This window comes from Capra hircus, chromosome 1 (assembly GCF_001704415.2).
Source record: "Capra hircus breed San Clemente chromosome 1, ASM170441v1, whole genome shotgun sequence".
NCBI classification, from domain to species: domain Eukaryota; kingdom Metazoa; phylum Chordata; class Mammalia; order Artiodactyla; family Bovidae; genus Capra; species Capra hircus.
In genome coordinates, this window is record NC_030808.1 from 137996352 (window position 1) to 138022031 (window position 25680).

General features: G+C 40.5%; 1 protein-coding gene across 1 annotated transcript in view; it reads left to right on the plus strand.

The window, feature by feature from the left end:
- Window positions 5924-25680, plus strand: part of MRPL3 (mitochondrial ribosomal protein L3) — a 57155-nt gene continuing 37398 nt past the window's right edge. The window contains exons 1-4 of the mRNA XM_018051369.1: window positions 5924-6178; window positions 7184-7368; window positions 8399-8490; window positions 10375-10473. Coding sequence (XP_017906858.1) covers window positions 6087-6178; window positions 7184-7368; window positions 8399-8490; window positions 10375-10473 — 468 coding nt within the window. The 5' untranslated portion in view covers window positions 5924-6086. The remainder of the gene's footprint in view (window positions 6179-7183; window positions 7369-8398; window positions 8491-10374; window positions 10474-25680) is intronic.

The window sequence follows — 25680 nt, forward strand, 5'->3', positions numbered from 1 at the left end:
CTAGAACAAATAATTTCACAATTTGTATGGAAATACAAAAAACCTCGAATAGCCAAAGCAGTCTTGAGAAAGAAGAATGGAACTGGAGGAATCAACCTGCCTGACTCAGGCTCTACTACAAAGCCACAGTCATCAAGACAATATGGTACTGGCACAAAGACAAAAATATAGATCAATGGAACAAAATAGAAAGCCCATAGATAAATCCATGCACCTACGGACACCTTATCTTTGACAAAGGAGGCAAGAATATAGAATGGAGCAAAGACAATCTCTTTAACAAGTGGTGCTGGGAAAACTGGTCTGCTTCTGCTAAGTCACTTCAGTCATGTCTGATTCTGTGTGACCCCATAGACGGCAGCCCATCAGGCTCCACCGTCCCTGGGATTCTCCAGGCAAGAACACTGGAGTGGGTTGCCATTTCCTTCTCCAATGCATGAAAGTGAAAAGTGAAAGTGAAGTCACTCAGTCATGCCCGACTCTTTATGACCCCATGGACTGCAGCCTACCAGGCTCCTCCATCCATGGGATTCTCCAGGCAAGAGTACTGGAGTGGGGTGCCATTGCCTCCTCCAGGGAAAACTGGTCAACCACTTGTAAAAGAATGAAAATAGAACACTTTCTAACACCATACACAAAAATAAACTCAAAATGGATTAAAGATCTAAACGTAAGACCAGAAGCTATAAAACTCTTAGAGGAGAACATAGGCAAAACACTCTCAGACATAAATCACAGCAGGATCCTTTATGATCCACCTCCCAGAATATTGGAAATAAAAGCAAAAATAAACAAATGGGACCTAATTAAAATTAAAAGCTTCTGCACAACAAAGGAAACTATAAGCAAGGTGAAAAGACAGCCTTCAGAATGGGAGGAAATAATGGCAAATGAAGAAACTGATTAAGAACTAATCTCAAAAATATACAAGCAACTCCTGCAGCTCAATTCCAGAAAAATAAACTACCCAATCAAAAAATGGGCCAAAGAACTAAATAGACATTTCTCCAAAGAAGACATACAGATGGCTAACAAACACATGAAAAGATGCTCAACATCACTCATTATCAGAGAAATGCAAATCAAAACCACAATGAGGTATCATTTCACACCAGTCAGAATGGCTGCTATCCAAAAGTCTACAAACAATAAATGCTGGAGAGGGTGTGGAGAAAAAGGGAACCCTCCTGCACTGTTAATGGGGATGCAAACTAGTATAGCCACTATGGAAAACAGTGTGGAGATTCCTTGAAAAACTGGAAATAGAACTGCCATATGACCCAGCAATCCCACTGCTGGGTGTACACACTGAACAAACCAAAATTGAAAGAGACACGTGTACCCCAGTGTTCATTGCAGCACTGTTTATAATAGCCAGGACATGGAAGCAACCTAGATGTCCATCAGCAGATGAATGGATAAGAAAGCTATAGTACATTTGCACAATGGAATATTACTCAGCCATTAAAAAGAACACATTGAATCAGTTCTAATGAGGTGGATGAAACTGGAGCCTATTAAACAGAGTAAAGTAAGCCAGAAAGAAAAACACCAATACAGTACACTGCTGCTGCTGCTGCTGCTGCTGCTGCTAAGTCACTTCAGTCGTGTCCGACTCTGTGTGACCCTATAGATGGCAGCCCACCAGGCTCCCCCGTCCCTGGGATTCTCCAGGCAAGAACACTGGAGTGGGTTGCCATTTCCCTCTCCAATGCATTAAAGTGAAAAGCAAAAGGGAAGTCACCCAGTCGTGTCCAACTCTTCGAGACCCCATGGACTGCAGCCCACCAGGCTCCTCCGTCCATGGGATTTTCCAGGCAAGAGTACTGGAGTGGGGTGCCATCGCCCTCTCTGATACAGTACACTAACACATATATATGGAATTTAGAAAGATGGTAATGATAACCCTGTATGTGAGACAGCAAAAGAGACATAGATGTATAGAACAGACTTTTGGACTCTGTGGGAGAGGGCGAGGGTGTGATGGTTTGGGAGAATGGCATTGAAACATGTAAAATATCATATATGAAATGAATTGCCAGTCCAGATTCGATGCATGATACAGGATGCTCGGGGCTGGTGTACTGGGATGACCCAGAGGGATGGTATGGGGAGGGAGGTGGGAGGGGGGTTCAGATGGGGAACACGTGTACACCATGGTGCATTCATGTTGATGTATGGCAAAACCAATACAATATTGTAAAGTAATTAGCCTCCAGGTAAAATAAATAAATTTATATTAAAAATAAAATAAATTAATTTTAAAACATAAAAATAAATAAATAACTAAAATCCTGAAAAAATGATGCTGTGGAAGTGCTTCACTCAATATGCCAGCAAATTTGGAAAACTCAGCAGTGGCCACAGGACTGGAAAAAGTCAGTTTTCATTCCAATCTCAAAGAAGGGTAATGCCAAAGAATGTTCAAACTATCGCACAATTGCACTGAGTTCACATGCTAGCAAGTTATGCTCAAAATCCTTCAAGCTAGCCTTCAGCATTACATGAACCAAGAACTTCCAGATGTACAATCTGAGTTTCAAAGCAGTAGAGGAACCAGGGGTCAAATTGCCAACATCCGTTTGGATTACAGAGAAAGCAAGGGAATTTCAGAAAAACACCTACTTCACTGACTATGATCACAACAAACTGGAAAATTCTTAAAGAGATGGGAGTACCAGATCCCTTACTTGTCTCCTGAGAAAATTGTATGCAGGTCAAGAAACAATGGTTAGAACTGGATGTGGAACAACAGACTGGTTCAAAATTGGGAAAGATATATGACAAGGATGAATATTGTCACCCTGATTATCTCACTTCTATGTGAAATGCTGGGTTGGATGAATCACAAGCTGGAATTAAGATTGCCAGGAAAAACATCAACAACCTCAGATACACAGATGGTACCACTCTAATACAGAAAGGGAAGAGGAACTAAACAGCCTCTTGAGGGTGAAAGAGGAGAGTGAAAAAGCTGGTTTAAAACTCAAATTTTTAAAAACTAAGTTTATGACACATGGTCCCATCACTTCACGGCAAATAGAAGGGGAAAAAGTGGAAGCAGTGACAGATTTTTTCTTTTCTTGGGCTCCAAATAACTGTAGACAGTGACTTGTAGCCATGAAATTAAAAGATTCTTGTTCCTTGGAAAGAAAGCTTGACAAACCTAAACAGTGTATTAAAAAGCAGAGACATCACTTTGCTGACAAAGGTTGGGATAGTCAAAGCTATGGTTTTTCCAGTAGTCATGTACAGATGTGAGAGTTGGACCATAAAGAAGAGTAAGCACTGAAGAACTGATGCTTCTGAATTGTGGTGCTGGAGAAGACTCTTGAGAGTCCCTTGGAATGCAAGGGTATCAAACCAGTTAATCCTAAAGGAAAGAACCCTGTATATCAACTGAAGGACTGATGCTGAAGCTGAAGCTCCAATACTTTGGCCACCTAATGGTAGAGCTGACTCATTGGAAAAGACCCTGATGCCTGGGAAGATTGAAGGCAACAGGAGAAGGGGTGGCAGAGGATAAGATGGTTAGATAGCATCACCAACTCAGTAGACATGAATTGAAGCAAACTCTGGGAGATAGTGGAGGACAGAGGAGGCTGGCATTAGGTTATGAGGAGTCAGACATGGCTTAGTGACTGAACAACAACAACAAAACACTAAAAGAAGATAATAGGGTTATCTTTTTTCCAGCGAGAAACTGAAGTCCCAGAGAGGCAAAATGGTATCAGGGTCCCAAGGCCATGGTACTGTCTGAAGGATGATGTCAGAAATCCTGGGAAGCTGGAGATCAGTGCCCTCGAGAAGCCCTGGCTAGGTCCCTTAAGGGATTGGTTCTTGTCAATTAGCAGTACACTGTAGTGATGAAATTAAGACAATACTTCCCAATCCCAGCTGTCAGTCGGGAAATACCTGACAGCAGACAGAGTATGTTTTGCTTTGATTTGGTTTAGTGATGGTGTCTGCTAAGGATTTCTTCGCTGAAGGTTGCCATCATGGACTAGGAGAGTTCCTGCACTAGGAGCAAAGGTTAGACTGACTGGCTGCCTCCTTAGGCCTCACAGACTGCCATGTGTGATATGATCACTTACCAATTTTCCTCTCAGCGATGGAATTCCAATGCAAGGATAATAACATACTTGTCTTAGAGAATTAAAGAAACACACAATGGCTCTGCTGAGATTTAAATCTTGGCCCTAACTAGTCAAAAGAACTTAAGTCATGTAGTCTCTCTGTGTTTATTTTCTAATCTGTAAAATGGAGATAATTATAGTATTAGCCTATGGGGTTATTATAAAGATCAAATGAGGAAATACACCAAAGAGTGAACATGAATTCTGTTAGGAATCAGACTTCAGTGTTTAATTTATAATGGAATGTCAACACAATATTTCTAACAGACCACACCCAAGGCCACACTCCAGTTACAAAACAGTTCTTTCCTCAAAAAATCTTATCCTCAGAACAGATCTGCTCCCTCACCATCATTATCCCTATTCACGTTGTCCTTCTTACTTCCAACAAAATTACTGTGATCCCCAAATGCTGAACTTTTGCTGAATAGTATCCATTTCAAAAGAAGTCTGTTTCCTTCACACCACCCAGTGTAAGTCCAAATATTATGACTCATTTGTAGGTGTATGCTCTCTCTTGCTGCAGGAAGCTAATGAAACTTAAATTTATAAATCCAAGTGTGCTCCTGGTAGTCTCTGACTGAGACTTCCAGGGCTTCCACAATACTCATCCCATATTATATGCTCAAGAAATGCTAGCCATTTGCAGTTGTAGGCAAGTCTTTTTATTCCCAGCTTCTTTCATACAGCATATCTCAAGACATGCTTATTCAGTAAAGGGCTATTCTCACATAACTGGGAAGCCAGGCTAGCATGAGCAAACAAAGATTTTGAGAACATTCTTTGTTTTCTAATTTTTATCTTTATAGAACAGTCCAAGTAGTTATCAGGAATTGACCAGGGCCTGGTCTTTTTAAGCCAGCATAGCCATATCTCAGGCAAAAGAAGGTCTCAAAATAGCTTTTCTTTTTATTTTTGAATTTCTACAGGCACTCATCTGACAAAGAAGGAAACAAAGTAATAGAATGAATACCCAAGATCACACATGGTGATTAGGCTGACTCTGGAACCCAGGACAAGGGTTTATTTGTACCTAAAGTATATTAAGAATAAATGATTGTGCAAAATAATTTAGTAATCATTTACTGTCTCCAGGAGTTTCTCCTGGTCAGGAACGCATGAGTTTCTTAGCTGGGCGGTTCAGGCTCAGTCTTTCATGATTGCAGTCATTTGAAATGTTGCCTGGAACCAGAGGAATCCCTTCCTAAGTGGTTAATTCCTAGTTGGAAAGATGGTTCCTCCTCACATGGGCCCCTCCATAGGGATGTTTGAGTGCCTGCAGGACAAGACTGCTGGCTTTCCTCATACAGAGACGTCCAAGAGCCCAAGACACACTAGCAATACCTTTTATGATCCACCCCGGAAGTCACACCACATCAACTTGGCCATAGTCTACTAGCACATGTTAGTCTTGTTTTAGTACCAATTTTTCCATCTGTTTTGGACCAGCACTGTCTGTATTTCTTCATTTGTAATATAAAAGTAACCACCTTCTTGTTTTGAACATAACCCAATATAAGAATATCAAGAGGTGCTTAGTACAATGAGCTGCCCCGCAACGGGCACTACTTAGAAGTGACTTCGCTTCCTTAAGAAGCCTGTCCCTAGTTTGCCTCATTCTCTTAAAGTTTAAATTCCAAGAGTTAAGTTCTTTTTTTCCACCCCATAGAGAGCCAGATCCTACCCATCCCACCCTACTCAGAGCTAAAGTTAGGACTATTCCGGAGGCGGAACTCTAGTTCTTGGAGCCGATCCCGGCACCGGCGCGCTTTGCGAGCGGACCGGAAATGGCTCCGGCAGTTCTTTTTCGTCCGGGAAGGCAGTGTGGGAGGCTGCGGGACAGCTTCGGACGGTTCACAGGACTGGGACACGGTCGCTGCGGCGCCCTGAAAGCCAAGCCGAGCGGCAGGGCGCCCGAGGGTGAAGGGGTTGCGCTCTCCCGGCCTCACCATGCCCAGTTGGAGGCTGCTGGCTTGGACCGGCGCCCGGGTGCTGGACCGCGGCACAGGTGGCCTGGGCACTGCCCTGGGCTCGGGAAACAGGTGGGTGCTGGGGAGAGACGAGCGTGGGGGGTGATTCTTGCACTCGTGGCCACGGGCTGTGGCTTGGCCCGGGCCAGGGTAGGAGGGAGCTCCGTCCAGGCCTGAAGAGTTAAGAAGCACTACTCAAAGGACGTGCCCTTTGAAGGGTTGAAGGGATAGGTTTTTTATTTTCAATGCTGATGAGCCAGCGACTGGCAGCAAGAAGTACCAACAGCAATAATGTTATCTTCCAGTTAGTGACTGTTTATAATAAATGTTCTGTTAGAAACATTAGGCGCCTTGGCTCATGTAGCCTCATGAGAGCTGTTATCATCCGTTTTACAGATACCACCATTATTCCGTCCTATCATTATTCAGTTTTACAGATAAGAGTCTTAGAGACAAGCGATTTGCCCAAGGTCACTTAACTAATAAGTGCATAATTGAGACTCTAGCCTGGCTATCTCTTCCTGTCTACAAAAGAGATAGAACTCAGAAAGCTTACTTATTTCTGACCCTCCTCTCAAGAATTACACACCTGTTTCCTGACCTCTGTCCCCTAAAGTCTTTCTTGTGTGTTTAGCTAGTAGAGGTCAGGTCTTTTATGGATTTTTAGAGTTTGCACACTCCATTTTTTCACCATTATGAGCCTAGGCCATGTCATTACAGATAAGAGGTGAGTTTATCAGAAAAATATCAGTAAGCCCACATTTTGTCACCTCTACTGCATGTTAACTGTTATGGTACATGTTCAAATGGGCCTGTGACTTCTCTTGTCTACATAGGACTACGCTGTTGGAAATCTGTTTATCCCAGAGGAGAAAGGGAGAACTTTTCCTCCAGGATATTTATTAATGGTTAAAATATGAGCCCCGTTTTCATGAGGAATGTCAGTGAAAAAAACTGAAACAGGATGCACACCTTTCCCTAAGGCCCTGACTATACTTTCCAGCTGATGTAACCTCCTGTACATTAAATGGGGAACCTTTTGAATTGTGCTTTGTTCTCTAATTTTATTTTTTGCAGAACAGACATCTGGGTTTTGGTTAGACGTCTCCATGGCAAGAGTGGTACTTGGTGGGATGAACATCTTTCTGAAGAGAATGTTTCCTTTGTTAAACAATTGGTCTCTGATGAAAATAAAGCCCAGTTAGCAAGTAAACTCTGTCCTTTGAAAGATGAGCCGTGGCCTATACATCCTTGGGAACCAGGTGATTATTTTGTATATGTTGTGTTCTCATTGCCTGATTACTGTCTGACTGGCACATTTAAAGTCATAATGACTTCTGGATAAATTTGTCATCTCTGTTTTTCATGACATAACTGTGTTTCATTGTGGTTTGGTTTGCAAGAATATTTCCAGCATCCTAGTCTACTGTTAGTGAATGTCTGATGATCATCAAAACTTCCTCAAGAAACTGCATAGTAGGTGAAAAGAGAATCATTCTGCAAATGTGTTTGTGTGTTTTTTTTTTAATTTTCTTCAGATTAAAATAGAAAAGAAAAGCTGGAAGAGTGTGGTGAACTAAAATGTATCACTCAAAGATTTGCATTTGAGGTGTTCTAGCACTCAATACCTGCCAAGCATAACCCCAGAATCAGCTCTTAGTACCAGACAGAGGGCTACATCCATCTATGGTTAGACCAAAAAGCATAAGACCTTTCCTGCTGAGGCTGTTGTCTTTGATTGGGGGTTATTGTGGCTGTCAAATTGTTTAATGACTAGACATCTTAGTGGAGCAACTTCAGTTTATACAGTATCAGTTTATACAACAAACTGAGTGTCATGGTAGATGCTAACATTTTTTAGCCACATAACCACTTATGTCATCTCTGTAACTCCAGCTAACTTCTTAGAATTTGAGTAGTAGATATTTCCTGATTAATGAGGTTGGATATGAATTGATACTAAGAAAGCAAGGCATAAAGGTAGATTCATCATGCCCTCTATTAATTACCACTATTCTAAATACTAGAATGTATCACTTTAACTGTTTTCTTTATTTTGTATAGTTCTCATATTTTTTTATTTTACAGAGATTTATTGAGTAATACTATGTCAGGCATGGTTGAAGGCACTTATATCTGAAAGGAACAGTTGTATTTTACTCTATGGATATATCAGCATGTTTGTTATCTGCCTACTCCTTATATGAAACCAAAATTTAGGAAATCCTATAGTATCAAGTTGACAAATGTTGAAAAAAACTGTGTGAATACTGATTTGTCTTTAATTGCCAGGTTCCTCTAGAGTGGGCCTTATTGCACTGAAGCTAGGCATGATGCCTTTATGGACCAAAGACGGTAAGAAGCATGTGGTCACATTACTTCAGGTGAGAAAGAAATAAAAAATAATAGCAAATCTGTTGTGTGTGCTGAGATCTATTTGTGCAAACCTGTTGCGCAATAGACAATATTTGTATCCTGAAACGTGAAGAAGAGGTAGAATGGAGCATAAATTCTGTGAAAGAGGTTTACTTCTGAGGATGTCAGTGAATGTTCTTACTCATGCCTGCGTGGTGGCTTTCTTGATACTGGTGTTGGGATAACTGGAGCAATAAATTTAAAAAAAAAAATTGTAACCTAACTTCTTACAGATCTACTAGTTTAACTCACAGTCAGAAAAAAGTCTCAGTCCCATCTTATTTTCATTTATGCGGTTCTTTCAACTCCAAGTTGTAATTTTGATATCTTTACTAATTCAGAGTGTAACACTTACCTGCAGAAGCAGCATTTTGTTGTCTGAAATAAGGTTAATGGTTAAGAATGTAGGCCCTGGAACCTGAATATCTCATATCTCAGTTATACCATTTCCTAGCTGTGTTCTTTGAAGCACTGCCTCATCTGTAAAAGACAGGATTTTATTCTTCCGGAGAAATCACTGTGACCTCCCTCAAAGGGTTACTGTGAGGCTTGCACAAGATGATAAATGTCAGGCACTTAAAATTTAAAACAATGTTCAATGTCCAGCATTAGCTGTTACTGTCTTTATCATTATTATAAAAATCACTGGTAAGTTGAGACCATCGTTCTCCAGATCACTTTGAACAGCTCACTTCATCTTTGGAGTTAAGCCTTGGACAAGTGATTAGGCAAGCGATGGAGGTTAAAGTGAGAGCCCATACATGGAAGTGCTGCCAGTACTGTCAGGCACAGGTGGCCTGCAAGCCCTTAGTAAGTTTTTACTGACTCTGAATGATCCAGTAAAGAATTATATCAATAATTCCTAGAAGTCTACAGAACTTTGGGAGCTTTCAGGAATGACGGGTGGGATTGTAAATTGGAACAACTACTTCAGGAAATAGCTTAGCATTAGGGAAAGTTGAGGTAGGTGAACCTGTGGTCTTCCAGTTTCACTCCTGACTGTTACTAGAAAACTCAAACAGATCAGTTATAGCAGCATTACTCTTAATACTCCAAAACTAGAAATAACTCATGTTTCCATCATGATAGAATGGATAAAGAAATCGTGGTATATTTACATGATAAAGGGCTGGGTGGCAGTGAAAATGCACAGAATGGAGCTGCAGAAAGCAGTGTGGGTGAACCTTAGCAATAGAATCTTGAGCAAAAGCAGGAAAATCTGGAGGAGTCTGTGTGGTCTGATTCCACTTACATGAAGTTTCAACAGATAGCACTAAACTACAGGATTAAGCAGTGCTTTCAAAGGAAGTAATTATAATGAAAAGTTAAATAAATGATTACCACAGTGTCAAGAGGGATGGTTGTTTATTTGAAGGGCAGTGCTTCTCAAACTTTTCTGTACCTCAGGATCACCTAGGGGGTTCAGAAAACACAGGTTCTGTTTTAGTAGATTCTGGCAGGGGCCTGAGACCCTGCATTTTCGCAGTTCCTGGGTGATGCTTGTCTAGGGACCACACTTTGAGAACCACTGCTCAAGGGGTAAAAAGGACAGGGAGGAATGGGTGTGAGGTGGGGATTAGGAAGAGACAGAGAGGTTTGGGGGATTTTTGATATTGGTAGTGGTTATATGCATATTTTCTTTGTAAATACTCCATTTTGTTGTATATTTGTGTTTTATGCACATTATGTACTATGGTTAATGGGTTCTTTAGATTGTGATTGGTTTTAGAGGGATGATGAGATCAGAAACTTTAGAGAATTCCTAACTGTCCTGGGGACTCAGTGTGGCTGGTATGTAATATTAACAGGTATTCCAGCACATTGATTTTTTGTGTGTGTTTTTTGTTTTTTAGGTACAAGACTGTCATGTCCTAAAATATACTCCAAAGGAAAATCATAATGGAAAAATGGCAGCCCTGACTGTAGGAGGAAAAACTGTGTCACGTTTCCATGTAAGGATGCATTTTCATTCCTAGAATACTGCATTTCATTAGCTTTAGATCTGAGTTCTTTGAAATTCTGAATTAAGTTTTGAGGCTATCACATAGTCATAAACTTGTCCTGGAGGTAAACTATGGATTTGGGGGAAGACAGTCTGATAGAGGGGCTTCCCTGAGGGTAAAGAATCTGCCTGTGATGCGGGAGACCTGGATTCAGTCCCTGGGTTGGGAAGATTCCCCTGGAGAAGGGAATGGCAACCCACTCCAGTATTCTTACCTGGAGAATTCCATAGACAGAGAAGCCAAGGAGGGACAAGAAGGCCTTCAATGAATAGTCTATAAAAATAGAGGAAAGCAACAGAAGGAGAAAGACTAGAGATCTCTTCTGGAAAATTGGAAATACCAAGGGAACATTTCACCCAAAGATGGGCACAATGAAGGACAGAAGTGGTAGAGATCTAGTAGATGCTGAAGAGATCAAGAAGAGATGGAAAGAACACACAGAAGGAGTGTACAAAAAAGATCTTAATGAACTGAATAACTAATTCATGTTACCCAGAGCTAGGCATTCTGGAGTGTGAAGTCCAGTGGGCCTTAGGAAGCACTGCTGTGAATAAAGCTAGTGGATGCAATGCAATTCCAGTAGAGCTATTCAAAACCCTAAAGGATGATGCCATCAAAGTGTTGCACTGAATATGTCAGCAAATCTGGAAGACCTAGCAGTGGTCGCAGGACTGGAAAAGGTCAGTCCTCACCCCAGTTCCCAAGAAGAGATGGGACTAAAGCATGTTTCCTACTAAACTTGTTTGTACTAAAGTACTAAAGAATATTCTAACCATCCAACAATTCCACTCATCTCCTATGCTAGTAAGGTCATGCTTAAAATCTTGCTTGCTAGGCTTTAGCATTATGCAAACCAAGAACTTCCAGACGTCCAGGCTGGGTTTAGAAAAGGCAAGGGAACCAGAAATCAAATTGCCAACATTTGCTTAATCATAGAGAAAGCAAGGGAATCCCCGAAAAACATCTACTCTGTTTCATTAGCTTCGCTAAAGCCTTTGACTGTGTGGATCATAACAAACTGTGGAAAGCTCTTAAAGAGATGGGAATACTAGACCATCTTACCTGTCTCCTGAGAAATCTGTATGCAGGTCAGGAGCAACAGTTAGAATCCTGTATGGAACAACTGATTGGCTTAGGATTGAGAAAGGAGTATGACAGTGCTGTCTGCTGTCACCCTGTTTATTTAACTTATACGCTAAGCACACCATGAGAAATGCCAGGCTGGATGAGTTACAAGCTGGAATCAAGATAGGCAGGAGAAACATCAACAACCTCACATATGCAGATGATACCACTCTAATGGCAGAAAGTGAAGAACTAAAGAGCCTCTTGATGAGGGTGAAGGAGGAGAGTGAAAGAGCAGGCTTGAACTAAATATTAGGAAAAAAACACACTAAGATCTTGGCATCAGCCCCATTACTTCATGGTAAATAGAAAGGGAAAAAGTGGAAGTAGTGGCAGATATCCTCTTCTTGGGCTCTAAAATCACCATGGATGGTGACCGCAGCCATGAAATCAGAAGACGTTTGCTTCTTGGCAGGAAAACTATGACAAATCTAAGCAATGTGCTGAAAAGCCAAAACATTACGGTGCTGACAAAGATTAATATATCAAAGCTTTAATCTTTCCAGTGGTCACACACGATTGTGAGAGCTGGACCGTAAAGAAGACAGCACCAGAGAATTGATGCCTTCCAAATGTGGTCTGGAGAAGACTCCTGAAAGTCCCTTGGACAGCAAGGAGATCAAACCAGTCAATCTTAAGGGAAGGGAAGGGAAGGGAAGTGAAGTGAAGTCGCTCAGTCGTGTCCGACTCTTTGCGACCCCATGGACTGTAGCCTACCAGGCTTCTCCGTCCGTGGGATTTTCCAGGCAAGAGTACTGGAGTGGATTGCCATTTCCTTTTCCAGGAGATCTTCCCAACCCAGGGATCGAACCCAGGTCTCCCGCATTGCAGGCAGACGCTTTACCATCTGAGCCACCAGGGAAGACTAATCTTAAGGGAAATCAACCCTGAATACTCATTGAAAGGACTGATGCTAAAGCTGAAGTAACAGTATTTGGCCACCTGATGCAAAGAGCTGACTCATTGGAAAAGACTCTGGTGCTAGGAAAGATTGAAGACAGGAGGGGAAGGGGACAACAGAGGATAAGATGGTTGGATGGCATCACCAATTCAGTGGACATGAGTTTGAGCAAGCTTTGCGAGATGGTGAAGACAGGGAAACTTGGTGTGCTGCAATCCGTGGGATCACAAAAGAGTCAGACATGACTGAGCGACTGAACAACAACAATTCCCAAGTAGAATGCTGAGTTTATAATTTAAATGTGAAAACATCTGCACAATTAGCATTTTGGAGTTTTTTTGGATAACTAAAAGCAGAGAATACCTTTTAAGAAATGGTGATGATTTTCACTAATGGCTGCTGAGATGCCTTTACATTTACTAAAACATTGCTTGTCTCTAGATTAATATTTTTTATTATAAATTGTTTATGAAATGAACATGAATGGAAATTAGGAGATAACCTGTGCTATGTAGCTGTCAAAACTAGCAAGTGTTTATCATTTACCTTTTATTTCCTTGTCACAGTTAATTTTTTATTTAAAAGTTTTAATTTTCTTTTTTTTTTAATTATTTATTTATTTCTGGCTGTGCTGGGCCTTTGCAGCTGTGCAGGCTTTTCTCTAGTTGCAGGGCGCAGGCTTCTCATTGCAGTGGTTTCTCTTGTTGCAGAGCATGGCCCCTGGGGCGCTTGGTCTTTAGTAGTTGTGGCTCCCGGGCTTTGGATTACAAGCTCAATAGTTGTGGCCCATGGGTTTAGTTGCTCCTTGGCATGTGGGTTCTTCCTGGATCAGGGATCAAACCCTTGTCTCCTGCACTGGCAGGAGGATTCTTTACCACTGGGCTACCAGGGAAGCCCCATAGTTAACTTTTCAGCAGTTGTTACATGCTGAGTATATAGGCATAGGTCTTTTACATTTATTAACCAATGAACTTTTTCAGACTCTAATAAGGATAAGTAACTCCCTCAGGGACACCCACTGATGAGAGGTAGACAGTCAGGCTCCAAAAGCCTTACTTTAATTATCTCTTGATATCCACTCTTTGGAAACATACAGGGAAGGTGGACTAATAAATCAGCCATCTCAATATGGAACTATAAATGCAGCAAGCACACTGGCCAGTTCTGCTTGTGGAAATCTTAGGAGGTTTCACAGGGAGGAGACTAGAAGAAGGGTGGGTGTTAAAGGTATGCCAGGGGGAGTGGGCTTTATAGAAGCAGACCTGTGGAGGAGGATTGCTGCCTGGGAGGAGAAGGGCAGTGTGTCTGGATTTTAATGTGTGGTGGGGTTGGTGGGAGAGTGTGATAAAGGTGTGAAATGTGGGGCTGTCAGGATGGAGTTTAGACTTTCTGAATTCTTTAACCAGAAAGTGAAAGAAAGTGTTAGTTGCTCAAGCTTGTTGACTCTTTGTAATTTCATGGACTGTAGCCTGCCAGGCTCCTCTATCCATGTAATTCTTCAGGCAAGAATATTGGCTTGGGTTGCGATTCCCTTTTCCAGGGGATCTTCCCAACTTAGGGACAGAACCTGAGTTTCTTACATTGCAGGCAGATTCTTTACTGTCTGAGCCATTACTACTCACTACTTTAACCAGGGCAGTAGTCAGATTAGTCAAAGCTATGGTTTTTCCAGTAGTCATGTATGGATGTGAGAGTTGGACTATAAAGAGAGCTGAGTGCTGAAGAATTGATACTTTTGAACTGTGGTGTTGGAGAAGACTCTTGAGAGTCCCCTGGACTGCAAGGAGATCCAACCAGTCCATCCCAAAGGAAATCAATCCTGAATATTCATTGGAAGGACTGATGCTGAAGCTGAAACTCCAATACTTTGGCCACCTGATGTGAAGAACTGACTCATTTGAAAAGACCCTGATTCTGGGAAAGATTGAAGGCAGGAGGAGAAGGGGATGACAGAGGATGAGATGATTGGATGGCATCACCAACTCAATGGACATGAGTTTGAGTAAACTCCAGGAGTTGGTGACAAACAGAGGGGCCTGGTGTGCTGCAGTCCATGGGGTTGCAAAGGGTGGGACATGACTGAGCGACTGAACTGAACTGTAGTCATATTGTTATCATGGTGAACAAAATTAGAAAATCCCCCATGCTGGAAGGACATTTAAGGGGTGAGCCCTCTGGGAAAGTTGATAAAAGTCTTTTGCACTGGAGCAGTTGCTTTGGGCTTGGGAGAGGCAAGCATTATAAAAGACCAGGTGAGGATGAGCTGGTGGGACAGGACCCAGCAGGTCAGTGCTGATGCTGTGACCGGGGACAGAGACAAGGAACAGATTGCTTTGGAGGAAAGATGTAAAGAGTTTATAGAAAAGGCAGGTGGAACTGTCCTATAGGAAGTGGGGTATGTGTGCTAAGTCACTTCAGTCATGTTCGACTCTTTGTGACCCCATGGACTACAGCCCATCAGGATCCTCTGTCCATGGGGATTCTCAGGCAAGAATACTGGGAATGGGTTGTCATGACTCCTCCAGGAAATCTCCCAGACCCAGGGATAGAATCTCTTATGTCTCCTGCATTGGCAGGCAGATTCTTTACCACTAGCACCACGTGGGATATACTGATCAGTAAACTGGCAATGGTTGAAGTCCTATGGTTTAATAGGCCTGCCTCATAAATAGGACTTATTTTTGCATGTTATGGTAGTATGTTTAGCTTATTTTTTATTAAGACTTCATAGTAATATCTGCTACCCTTGACAGTTTATTGACTAAATGGGGTTCAGATAAGGTAGTTAAAAGTACAGTGTGATATTTTTGGAAACTTTTTTTAAAATGTCAAATGTTTGAATTTTTAAGTGTAAATATTTGCCAGACCTCCTGTGAATCATATGAACAATTCTTTGGTTTGCTAGATACCACTGTTTTCTAATTGATTATATTTCTGTGTTTTTGTTAGGACTAGCACTGTCATCTTTATTTCATTACCAATTTTGTAAATTTCTGGCTCTGTAGCCTCCATATTTGTAAGTCAGGTGTCATGTTGGGGTAATCCATTCTGCTGTAGCAGATTTATGAACATTACCTCCTCAGGACTGTGAGATAGTGGGAAATGAGTGGGCATGGCATCAGAAGAGCTGAGTTCTGTCTCTGTGGCTGCCACTAGCTCCTTCACTCCACCTTTCAGAACATCCATTTTCTTACCCACCAAAACAAGCAATTGGACTTGATGGTCTCTGAATTCCCTCCCAGTTCTAGAAGTTTCACACTGATTCTCAAATACTTTAGTTTTTAACAAAAAACAGAAGTTCCCCTCCTACTTGCCAGCTCAATTTATTTATGTTCCTTAATGATGAAGACAGTCTTGTTGATAAAATCTTAATAGCTAAACTATTAGAGAAATGTTAGTACTTTTATTTCTACTTTTGTACTTGAGACTGGTCTTCATACCTTAAATTTTATCTCACCAGTGAATGTATAGCACAGCAGGATGCTGATTTGGATGCTGCTGATTCTTATACTGTGGTAAATTTTAACCCCGTAAATGACATGAATTTTTAAAACTATTCACTACTGTGGTATAGGAAGCACTTCAGAGGCTCATTTATTCTTCAAGATATTAATTTTTCTAGGTCCAGAGGTCATGTATTGCAATATTAAGAAACAAGTTTGTCTTTGAATGGCCTTTTGTCAGAATAGGATGTGAAAATGAAGTTCTAGAATTCTTTAGAAGTAAAGCATTTTGGTTCAGAAAGATTTTTGAAATTCAATGTATACAAACTTCAAACTTTCATTTGCACATTGTAACCCTCAGTGAAACTGCAAGTAGGTTGATTTTAGAGGGTCCGAGAGAGAGAGAGAGATCTATGAATATTAAATAGTGTAGCATTTTACAATGAGTTGATTGAATCAGTTTTATTTATACTAAGGCTGGAATGTTATTTTTCTTAATCTGTAAAGAATTTATGCCTCCAAGAAATTAGACTACTTGGCTTTTGCTATTTGTGTACCATATTATAAATAAACACTGATGTGGTACATAATGTTTTTGAATAAAGAATTTAAGTGGCCTTACAAGTTGATTAAATCAATTCATATTTGGAGCAGAGAAGCATTTTCATTGTGAGAAGGATAATTGAAGAGAACTTTGAAGAGGGGGGAAAAAAATGCAACCTTGTAGATGGGATTATCCAAGTGTGACACTGCTGTCAGTCTTTTAAATTGCCTTTTGAAATCGTTTATTTGGAAGTTAGAAAAAAACCATCTGCAACACTACTGTTGACTTCAGCTCAGCTTGAACATTTGGTTTTTCTCAGGGCAGATGCCTGATTAGTTTTATGATATTTTTATTTAAAAGAAAAAATTATTCAACTTTAGTGAAATTGGAAGATAATCAGGAAGTATGTATTACCTTTGTCCTCCTTATGGCTCAGTCTAGGGTTACTTAGTCAAGATGTTATCTTTTCCATTTTATATTACTAAAAAATGTACAAGATTTTTCTCATAAGCCTCCTGGAATACTTCAAAACTGATATTAATAAAATATGTTTTTTAAATTGCCAAGTAGAATATGTGAAGGTCAAATATAAAATTGAAATTCTGGTCTAAAATTCAATAAATTTGAATCTGATACATCAGGGAAATAATTTTAAGTATCCACATTTTTAGATGTTTTATTGAAGTTAAATTGATCTAAAACACTGTTAGTTACAGATGTGCAACATAGTGATTCAGTATTTCAGTCATTTCAATCGTTACAAAATGATTCCCATGATCAGTATAGTTACCATCCATTCATTGCCATTCAAACTTATTACAATATTGTTGACTGTATTCTCCATGCTATACATTTCATCCTCAAGACTCATTTATTTTCTAACTGGAAGTTTACCTCTTAATTGCCCTCACTATTTCATTCATCTCCCCAGCCCCTCCCATCTGGCCACCACCTGTTTGTTCTCTGTCTATGAGTCTGTTTCTGTTTTGTTAACTTGCGTTCATTTGTGTTTTAGATTCTGCATATAAGTGAAATCATATGGTATTTGTCTTTCTCCATCTGACTTACTTCATTTTGCATAATATCCTCTGGACCCATCCATATTGTTGCAAATGGCAAGATTTTATTTTGTTTTTTCGTGGCTGAGTAGTATTCCATTTTGTGTGTGTGTGTGTGTGTCTGTGTGTGTGTACATGTGTGCATGTGTACACAAATACACATCTTCCTTATCCATTCATCTGTTGACAGACACTTAGGTTGCATTCATATCTTAGCTATTGTAAATAATGGTGTGGTGAAAACAGATGTGCATATATCTTTTCCTATGAGTGTTTTTGTTTTGTTTAGAAGAATACTCAGAAATAGAGTAACTTAAATAATATGGTGTTTCTATTTTTAATTTTGGGGGAACCTTCATGTTGTTTTCCATAGCGGCTGCACCGGTTTATGTTCCTGTCAACAGTGCATGAGGGTTGCCTTTTCTCTACATCCTTTATAGAACTTGTTATTTTTTGTCTTTTTGATACTAGCCATTCTGACAGGGGGAGAAAATATCTTCTTGTGTTTTTATTTGCATTTCCCTGAAGAGGAGAGTGAAAAAGTTGGCTTAAAGCTCAACATTCAGAAAACTAAGATCGTGGCATCTGGTCCCATCACTTCATGGGAAATAGATGGGGAAACAGTGGAACAGTGGCTGACTTTATTTTGGGGGGCTCCAAAATCACTGCAGATGGTGATTGCAGCCATGAAATTAAAAGATGCTTACTCCGTGGAAGGAAAGTTATAATCAACCCAGACAGTATATTAAAAAGCAGAGACATTATTTTGCCAGCAAAGGTCCGTCTAGTCAAGGCTATGGTTTTTCCAGTGGTCATGTATGGATGTGAGAGTTGGACTGTGAAGAAAGCTGAGCACCAAAGAATTGATGCTTTTGGACTGTGGTGTTGAAGAACCTTCTTGAGAGTCCCTTGGACTGCAAGGAGATCCAACCAGTCCATCCTAAAGGCGATTGGTCCTGGGTGTTCATTGGAAGGACTGATGTTGAAGCTGAAACTCCAATACTTTAGCCACCTGATGCAAAGAGTTGACTCATTGGAAAAGACCCTGATGCTGGGAAAGACCCTGATGCTGGGAAAGATTGAAGGTAGGAGGAGAAGGGGACGACAGAGGATGAGATGGCTGGATGGCATCACTGACTCGATGGACATGAGTTTGGGTAAACTCTGTGAGTTGGTGATGGACAGAGAGGCCTGGCGTGCTGTGATTCATGGGATTGCAAAGAGGTGGACATGACTGAGCAACTGAACTGAACTGAACTGATGAGTAATGTGTACAATTTTTTCCATGTGTCTTTTGGTCATCTGTATGTCTTTGAAAAAATGACTGTTCATGTCTATTGTTAATTTGTTAATCAGGTTGTTGGGTTTCTTTTGCTATTGAGTTGTATAAATTCTTTGAAATTTTGAATGTTGACCTCTTATCAGATTTATCTTTTACAAATATCTTCTCCCATTCAGAGGGTGGTCTTTTTGTCTTATTAATAGTTTTCTTCAATGTACAAAAACTTTTTAGTTTGATGTAGTCCCATTTATTATTTTTGCTTTTGTTTCCCTTGCCTGAGGAGATAGATCCAAAAATAGCTTTGCCAAGATCTATGTTAAAGATCATGCTATCTATGCTTTCTCTGGGGTTTTCTGGTTTCAGCTCTTAAGGTTTAACTCTTTAATTCATTTTGAGTTTATTTTTGGATATGATATGAGGAAGTCATCCAATTTGATTCTTTAGCATGTAGCTGTCCAGTTTTCCCAAAACCATTTGTTGAAGAGGCTGTCTTTTCCCCTTTATATTTTCTTGCTGCTTTTGTCATAGATTCAGTTCAGTTCAGTCACTCAGTCGTGTCTGACTTTTTGCAACCCCATGAATCACAGCACGCCAGGCCTCCCTGTCCATCACCAACTCCCAGAGTTCACTCAGACCCACATCCATCTAGTCAGTGATTCCATCCAGCCATCTCATCCTCTGTCGTCCCCTTCTCCTCCTGCCCCCAATTGCTCCCAGCATCAGAGTCTTTTCCAATGAGTCAACTCTTCGCACGAGGTGGCCGAAGTACTGGAGTTTCAGCTTCAGCATCATTCCCTCCAAAGAAATCCCAGGGTTGATCTTCGGAACGGACTGGTTGGATCTCCTTGCAGTCCAAGAGACTCTCAAGAATCTTCTCCAACACCACAGTTCAAAAGCATCAATTGACCATTTAACTATGGGTTTATTTCTGGGGTCTCTAGCCTGTTCTGTTGATTTATGTGTCTGTTTTTGTGCCAGTACTTCATTGTTTTGATTACTGTGGCTTTGTATAGAGTTTAAAATTAGGGAGCATGATACCTCCAGCTTTGTTGTTCTTTCTAAAAATTGTTTTGTCTATTCTGGGCCTTTTGTATTTCCATATAAATTTTGGGATTTCTCTTTTGGGTCTGTGAACAAAGCCATAGCTGTTTTGATTGAGATTACATTGAATATTTCCATTGCATCAGGTTAACTTCAGTTCAGTTGCTCAGTTGTGTCAGACTCTTTGCGACCCCATGGACTGCAGGACACCAGGCCTCCCTGTCCATCACCAACTCCTGGAGTTTACCCAAACTCATGTCCATTGAGTCAGTGATGCCATCCAACCATCTCATCCTCTGTTGTCCCCTTCTCCTCCCGCCCTCAATCTTCCCCAGCATTAGGGGATTTTCAGATGAGTCAGTTCTTTGCATCAGGTGGCCAAAGTATTGGAGTTTCAGCTTCAACAACAGTCTTTCCAATGAACACCCAGGACTGATCTCCTTTAGAATGGACTGGTTGGATCTCCTTGCAGTCCAAGGGAATCGCAAGAGTCTTCTCCAATACTGCAGTTCAAAAGCATCAATTCTTCGGCACTCAGCTTTCTTCACAGTCCAACTCACATCCATACATGACTACTGGAAAAACCATAAACTTGAGGAGACAGATATTTTTTGGCAAAGTAATGTCTCTGCATTTTCATATGCGATCTAGGTTGGTCGTAACTTTCCTTCCACGGAGTAAGCGTCTTTTAATTTCATGGCTGCAGTCACCATCTGAAGTGATTTTGGATCATAAAGTCAGCCACTGTTTCCCCATCTATTTGCCATGAAATGATGGGACCAGATGCCATGATCTTAGTTTTCTGAATGTTGAGCTTTAAGCCAACTTTTTCACTCTCTTCTTGCACTTTCATCAAGAAGTTCTTTAGTTCTTCTTCACTTTCTACTGTAAGGGTGGTGTCATCTGCATATCTGTGGTTATTGATATTTCTCCCAGCAGTCTTGATTCCAGCTTGTGCTTTATCCAACCCAGCATTTCTCATGATGTACTCTGCATATAAGTTAAATAAGCAGGGTGACAGTATACAGACTTGATATACTCCTTTTCCTATTTGGAACCAGACTATTGTTCCATGTCCAGTTCTGACTATTGCTTCCTGACCTCCATGCAGATTTCTCAAGAGGCAAGTCATGTTATCTGGTGTTCCCATCTCTTTCAGAATTTTCCACAGTTTATTGTGATCCATACAGTCAAAAGCTTTGGCATAGTCAATAAAGCAGAAATAGATGTTTTTCTGGAACTCTCTTGCTTTTTCCATGATCCAGTGGATGTTGGCTGTTTGCTGCCTGGTTCCTCTGCCTTTTCTAAAACCAGCTTGAACATCTGGAAGTTCATGATTCACGTATTGCTGAAGCCTGGCTTGGAGAATTTTGAGCATTACTTTGCTAGCATGTGAGATGAGTGCAATTGTGCAGTAGTTTGAGCATTCTTTGACATTGCCTTTCTTTGGAATTGGAATGAAAACTGACCTTTTCCAGTCCTGTGGCCACTGGTGAGTTTTCCAAATTTGCTGGCATATTGAGTGCAGCACTTTCACAGCATCATCTTTTAGGATTTGAAATGGCTCAACTGGAATTTTATCCCCTCCACTAGCTTTGTTTGTAATGATGCTTCGTAAGGCCCACTTGAGTTCACACGCCAGGATGTCTAGCTCTAGGTGAGTGATCACACCATCGTGATTATCTGGGTCATGAAGATCTTTTTTGTACAGTTTCTGTGTATTCTTGCCATCTCTTCTTTTATCTTCTGCTTCAGTCAGGTCCATACCATTTCTGTCCTTTATTGAGCCCATCTTTGCATGAAATGTTCTCTTGGTATCTCTAATTTTCTTGAAGAGATCTCTAGTCTTTCCCATTCTGTTGTTTTCCTCTATTTCTTTGCATTGATCACTGAGGAAGGCTTTCTTATCTCTCCTTGCTATTCTTTGGAACTCTGCATTCAAATGGGTGTATATTTCCTTTTCTCCTTTGCTTTTGGCTTCCCTTCTTTTCACAGCTATTTGTAAGGCCTCCTTAGACTGCCATTTTGCTTTTTTTCAGTTCTTTTTCTTGGGGCTGGTCTTGCTTCCTGTCTCCTGTACAATGTCACAAACCTCCGTCCATAATTCATCAGGCACTCTGTCTATCAGATCTAGTCCCTTAAATCTATTTCTCACTTCCACTGTATAATCATAAGGGATTTGATTTAGGTCATACCTGAATGGTCTAGTGCTTTTCCCCACTTTCTTCAATTTAAGTCTGAATTTGACAATAAGGGGTTTATAATCTGAGCCACAATCAGCTCCCAGTCTTGGAGCACAGTCTTGGACTGTACAGCATTTCTCCATCTTTGGCTGCAAAGAATATAATCAGTATGATTTTTATGTTGGCCATCTGGTGATGTCCATGTGTAGAATCTTCTCTTGTGTTGTTGGAAGAGGGTGTTTGCTATGACCAGTGCATTTTCTTGGCAATATTCAATTAGCCTTTGCCCTGCTTCATTCTGTATTTAAGGCCAAATTTGCCTGTTACTCCAGGTGTTTCTTGACTTGCTACTTTTGCATTCCAGTCCCCTATAATGAAAAGGACTCTTTCGGGGGTATTAGTTCTAAAAGGTCTTTTAGATCTTCATAGAACCATTCAGCTTCAGCTTCTTCAGCATTACTGGTTGGGGCATAGACTTGGATTACTGTGATATTGAATGGTTTGCCTTGGAAATGAACAGAGATCATTCTGTCATTTTTGAGATTGCATCCAAGTACTGCATTTCAGAGTCTTTTGTTGACTATGATGGCTACTCCATTTCTTCTAAGGGATTCCTGCCCATAGTAGTAGATATGATGGTCATCTGAGTTAAATTCACCCATTCCAGTCCATCTTAGTTCGCTAATTCCTAGAATGTCGACGTTCACTCTTGCCATCTCCTGTTTGACCACTTCCAATGCCTTAATTCATGGACCTAACATTCCAGGTTCCTATGCAATATTGCTCTTTACATCATTGGACCTTGCTTCTATCACCAGTCACATCCACAACTGGTTGTTGTTTTTGCTTTGGCTCCATCCCTTCATTCTTTCTGGAGTTCTTTCTCCACTGATCTCCAGTAGCATATTGGGCACCTACCAACCTGGGGAGTTCATCATTCAGTGTCCTATCTTTTTGCCTTTTCATACTGCTCATGGAGTTCTCAAGGCAAGAATACTGAAGTGCTTTGCCATTCCCTTCTCCAGTGGACCACATTTTGTCAGACCTCTCCACCATGACCCGCCCGTCTTGGGTTCCTTTGGGGGCATGGCTTAGTTTCATTGAGTTAGACTGGCTAGTTTTCTGTGATTGTGGTTTCAGTCTGTCTGCCCTCTGATGCCTTCTGTCTTACTGGGGTTTCTTTTCCCTTGGACATGGGGTATCTCTTCACGGCTGCTCCAGCAAAGTGCCACCGTTGCGCCTTACCTTGGATGTGAGGTGTCTCCTCACGGCTGCCGCTCCTGACCTTGGACTTGGGGTATCACCTCTCCGCGCAGCACACCACCACTCCTGGGGTAGTATGATTATCTTCACGGTATTCTTTCAGTCCGTTAGCACAGTATATCTTCCCATTTCTTTATGTCATCTTCAGTTTCTTTCATCAGTGTCTTTTTGTTGTCCAATGTAGGTTTATTCCTAGGTTTTGGGGGTTTTTTGGGGTACAATTGCATATGAAATTTTTTTTCTTAATTTCTCTCTTTTCATTGTTAGTATGTAGAAAAACAACAGATTTCTGTATATTAATTTTGTTTGCTGCCACTTTTCTGAATTCCTTTTTTTCTAAAAGTTAAAAAAATTTTTTTCCATAAATACTATCATGTCATCTGCAAACAGTGATAGTTTTACTTGTTCCTTTCCTGTCTGGATTCCTTTTATTTCTCTTTAAAGGAACTATATTCTTAAATGAAAACTTTTGTGTTTGCTTTTATAAAAGAATTGAGTATGATTTAAGATGAAAAGCAGGGTCCTTTGTGATGTTGAATATCAGTCTTAGATTTCAGCATATGGGAAGTGAAACCATAGAGAGTGACAGGAATGAATGTATATTATCACTCTTGTATATTATCACTCCTAGGGGCCTTTGAGGTAGAAAACAGTCTTCTGTGGACATCGAGAGCATGACTTCTCAGTATTTGTTCCATGGTCTCACTGTGGGACTCCAGGGAGATTCTCAGGTGGGGAAAGTGGGTGGCATGTGGACTGATCCAAAACTAAAGTTCTCTGCCCTCAGGCCAGTGCCACCCAATTTCATGTCACCTAAGGGCAGCCTAGTCAGTAAGTTATAAAGGGGCGCAGTTCATATTTCCAACTGAAATTAGCAAATACGTTAAGTTTGCTGGATATTCAAATATATATTCTTCAGATAAGAGCAGCTTGTCACTGGAGCTGGGACTGGGCATGTATTTAACAGAAAGTGGTACATAGTGGGAGGAGATTATGGATCAAGAGACTGGGATAGGCAGGCACAGGTAAGCATATATAGAGTACTGTGGCTCATCAGGGCCCTGCAGGTACTTTGTGTAGGGTCAGAGAGGAAGCTGAGGGAGAGGGAACAGCAGGAAAATAAATACTGTTGATTATATTCTCATGAAAGAGGCTCTTCACATCAGGAAATGTAAAGTGGTACAACTTTTTGGGTAAGTCTTACAGCAATCTATGTCAAGAGTGTTAATTTAAAAAGATACTAGGACATTATGTTAAGGAAATAAGTTGTCCATAAAATCTTCTATTCAATAATATTCACAATAGCACACACAAAAGAGTGAGAGTGAAAGGAAGAGCAGACAGCAGGACCTACCAGGAGCTGGGGATGGAACAGCCAGTAAAGTGCCATTAAAGTGTCTGCTATCTGGAAGCGTACATTTTGGTGCAGTTGGGTGTGAGTCAGAAGCTCTTGTACAGAAAATAAACAACTCAAATAATATTATATTATGACAGATGGAGGGAAGTGCTTTGAAGATTAATATAGTGAACTCAGGTCATTGCAAGAGACAGAAAATGGTGCTATCTATTTTAGTTAGAATAATTAGGAAAGGTAGGTTGATATTTGGGTGGAGACCTGAATAAAATGGGGGAGCATATCATACCAAAGTCTGGCAGAGGCGTGAGGAGAGACATAAGTGAGGTAGGTTAAGAGGTACAGACTTCCAGTTGCAAAATAAGTGAGTCATGGGTATGAAATGTACAGTGTGGGGAAGACAGTCAGTAATTATGTAATATCTTTGTATGTGACAGATGGTAACTAGGCTTATCATATTGTATCTTATGTAATGTATAGGAATATTGTATCACTTTGTTTTATACCAGGAACTAACAGTGTTATAGGTCAATTATACTTTAACAAACAAATTCATAGAAATTTTCAGATTTGTGCCTACCAGAGGCAGATGATAGGGGGAAGGGGAATTGGATGAAGTCAGTCAAAAGGTACAAGCTTTCAGTTATAAGGTAAATAAATACCAGGGGTAAAATTTACAATATGATAAATGTAATTAACACTACTGTACATTACATGTGAAGGCTAATCTTCTAAGAGTTTTTGTCAAAAAGAAAAAAGTTGTTTTCCTTTAATTTTTTATCAACATGAGATGATGAATGTTCACTAAACTTATTCTGATAATCATTCTGTGATGTATGTAAGTCAAATCATTATTTTGTACACCTTAAATTTACACAGTATGGTATGTCAGAAATAGAAACACATGGGCCAAATTTTGATAATTATTGACTCAGAATGTCAGCATTCATGCATATGTTTGA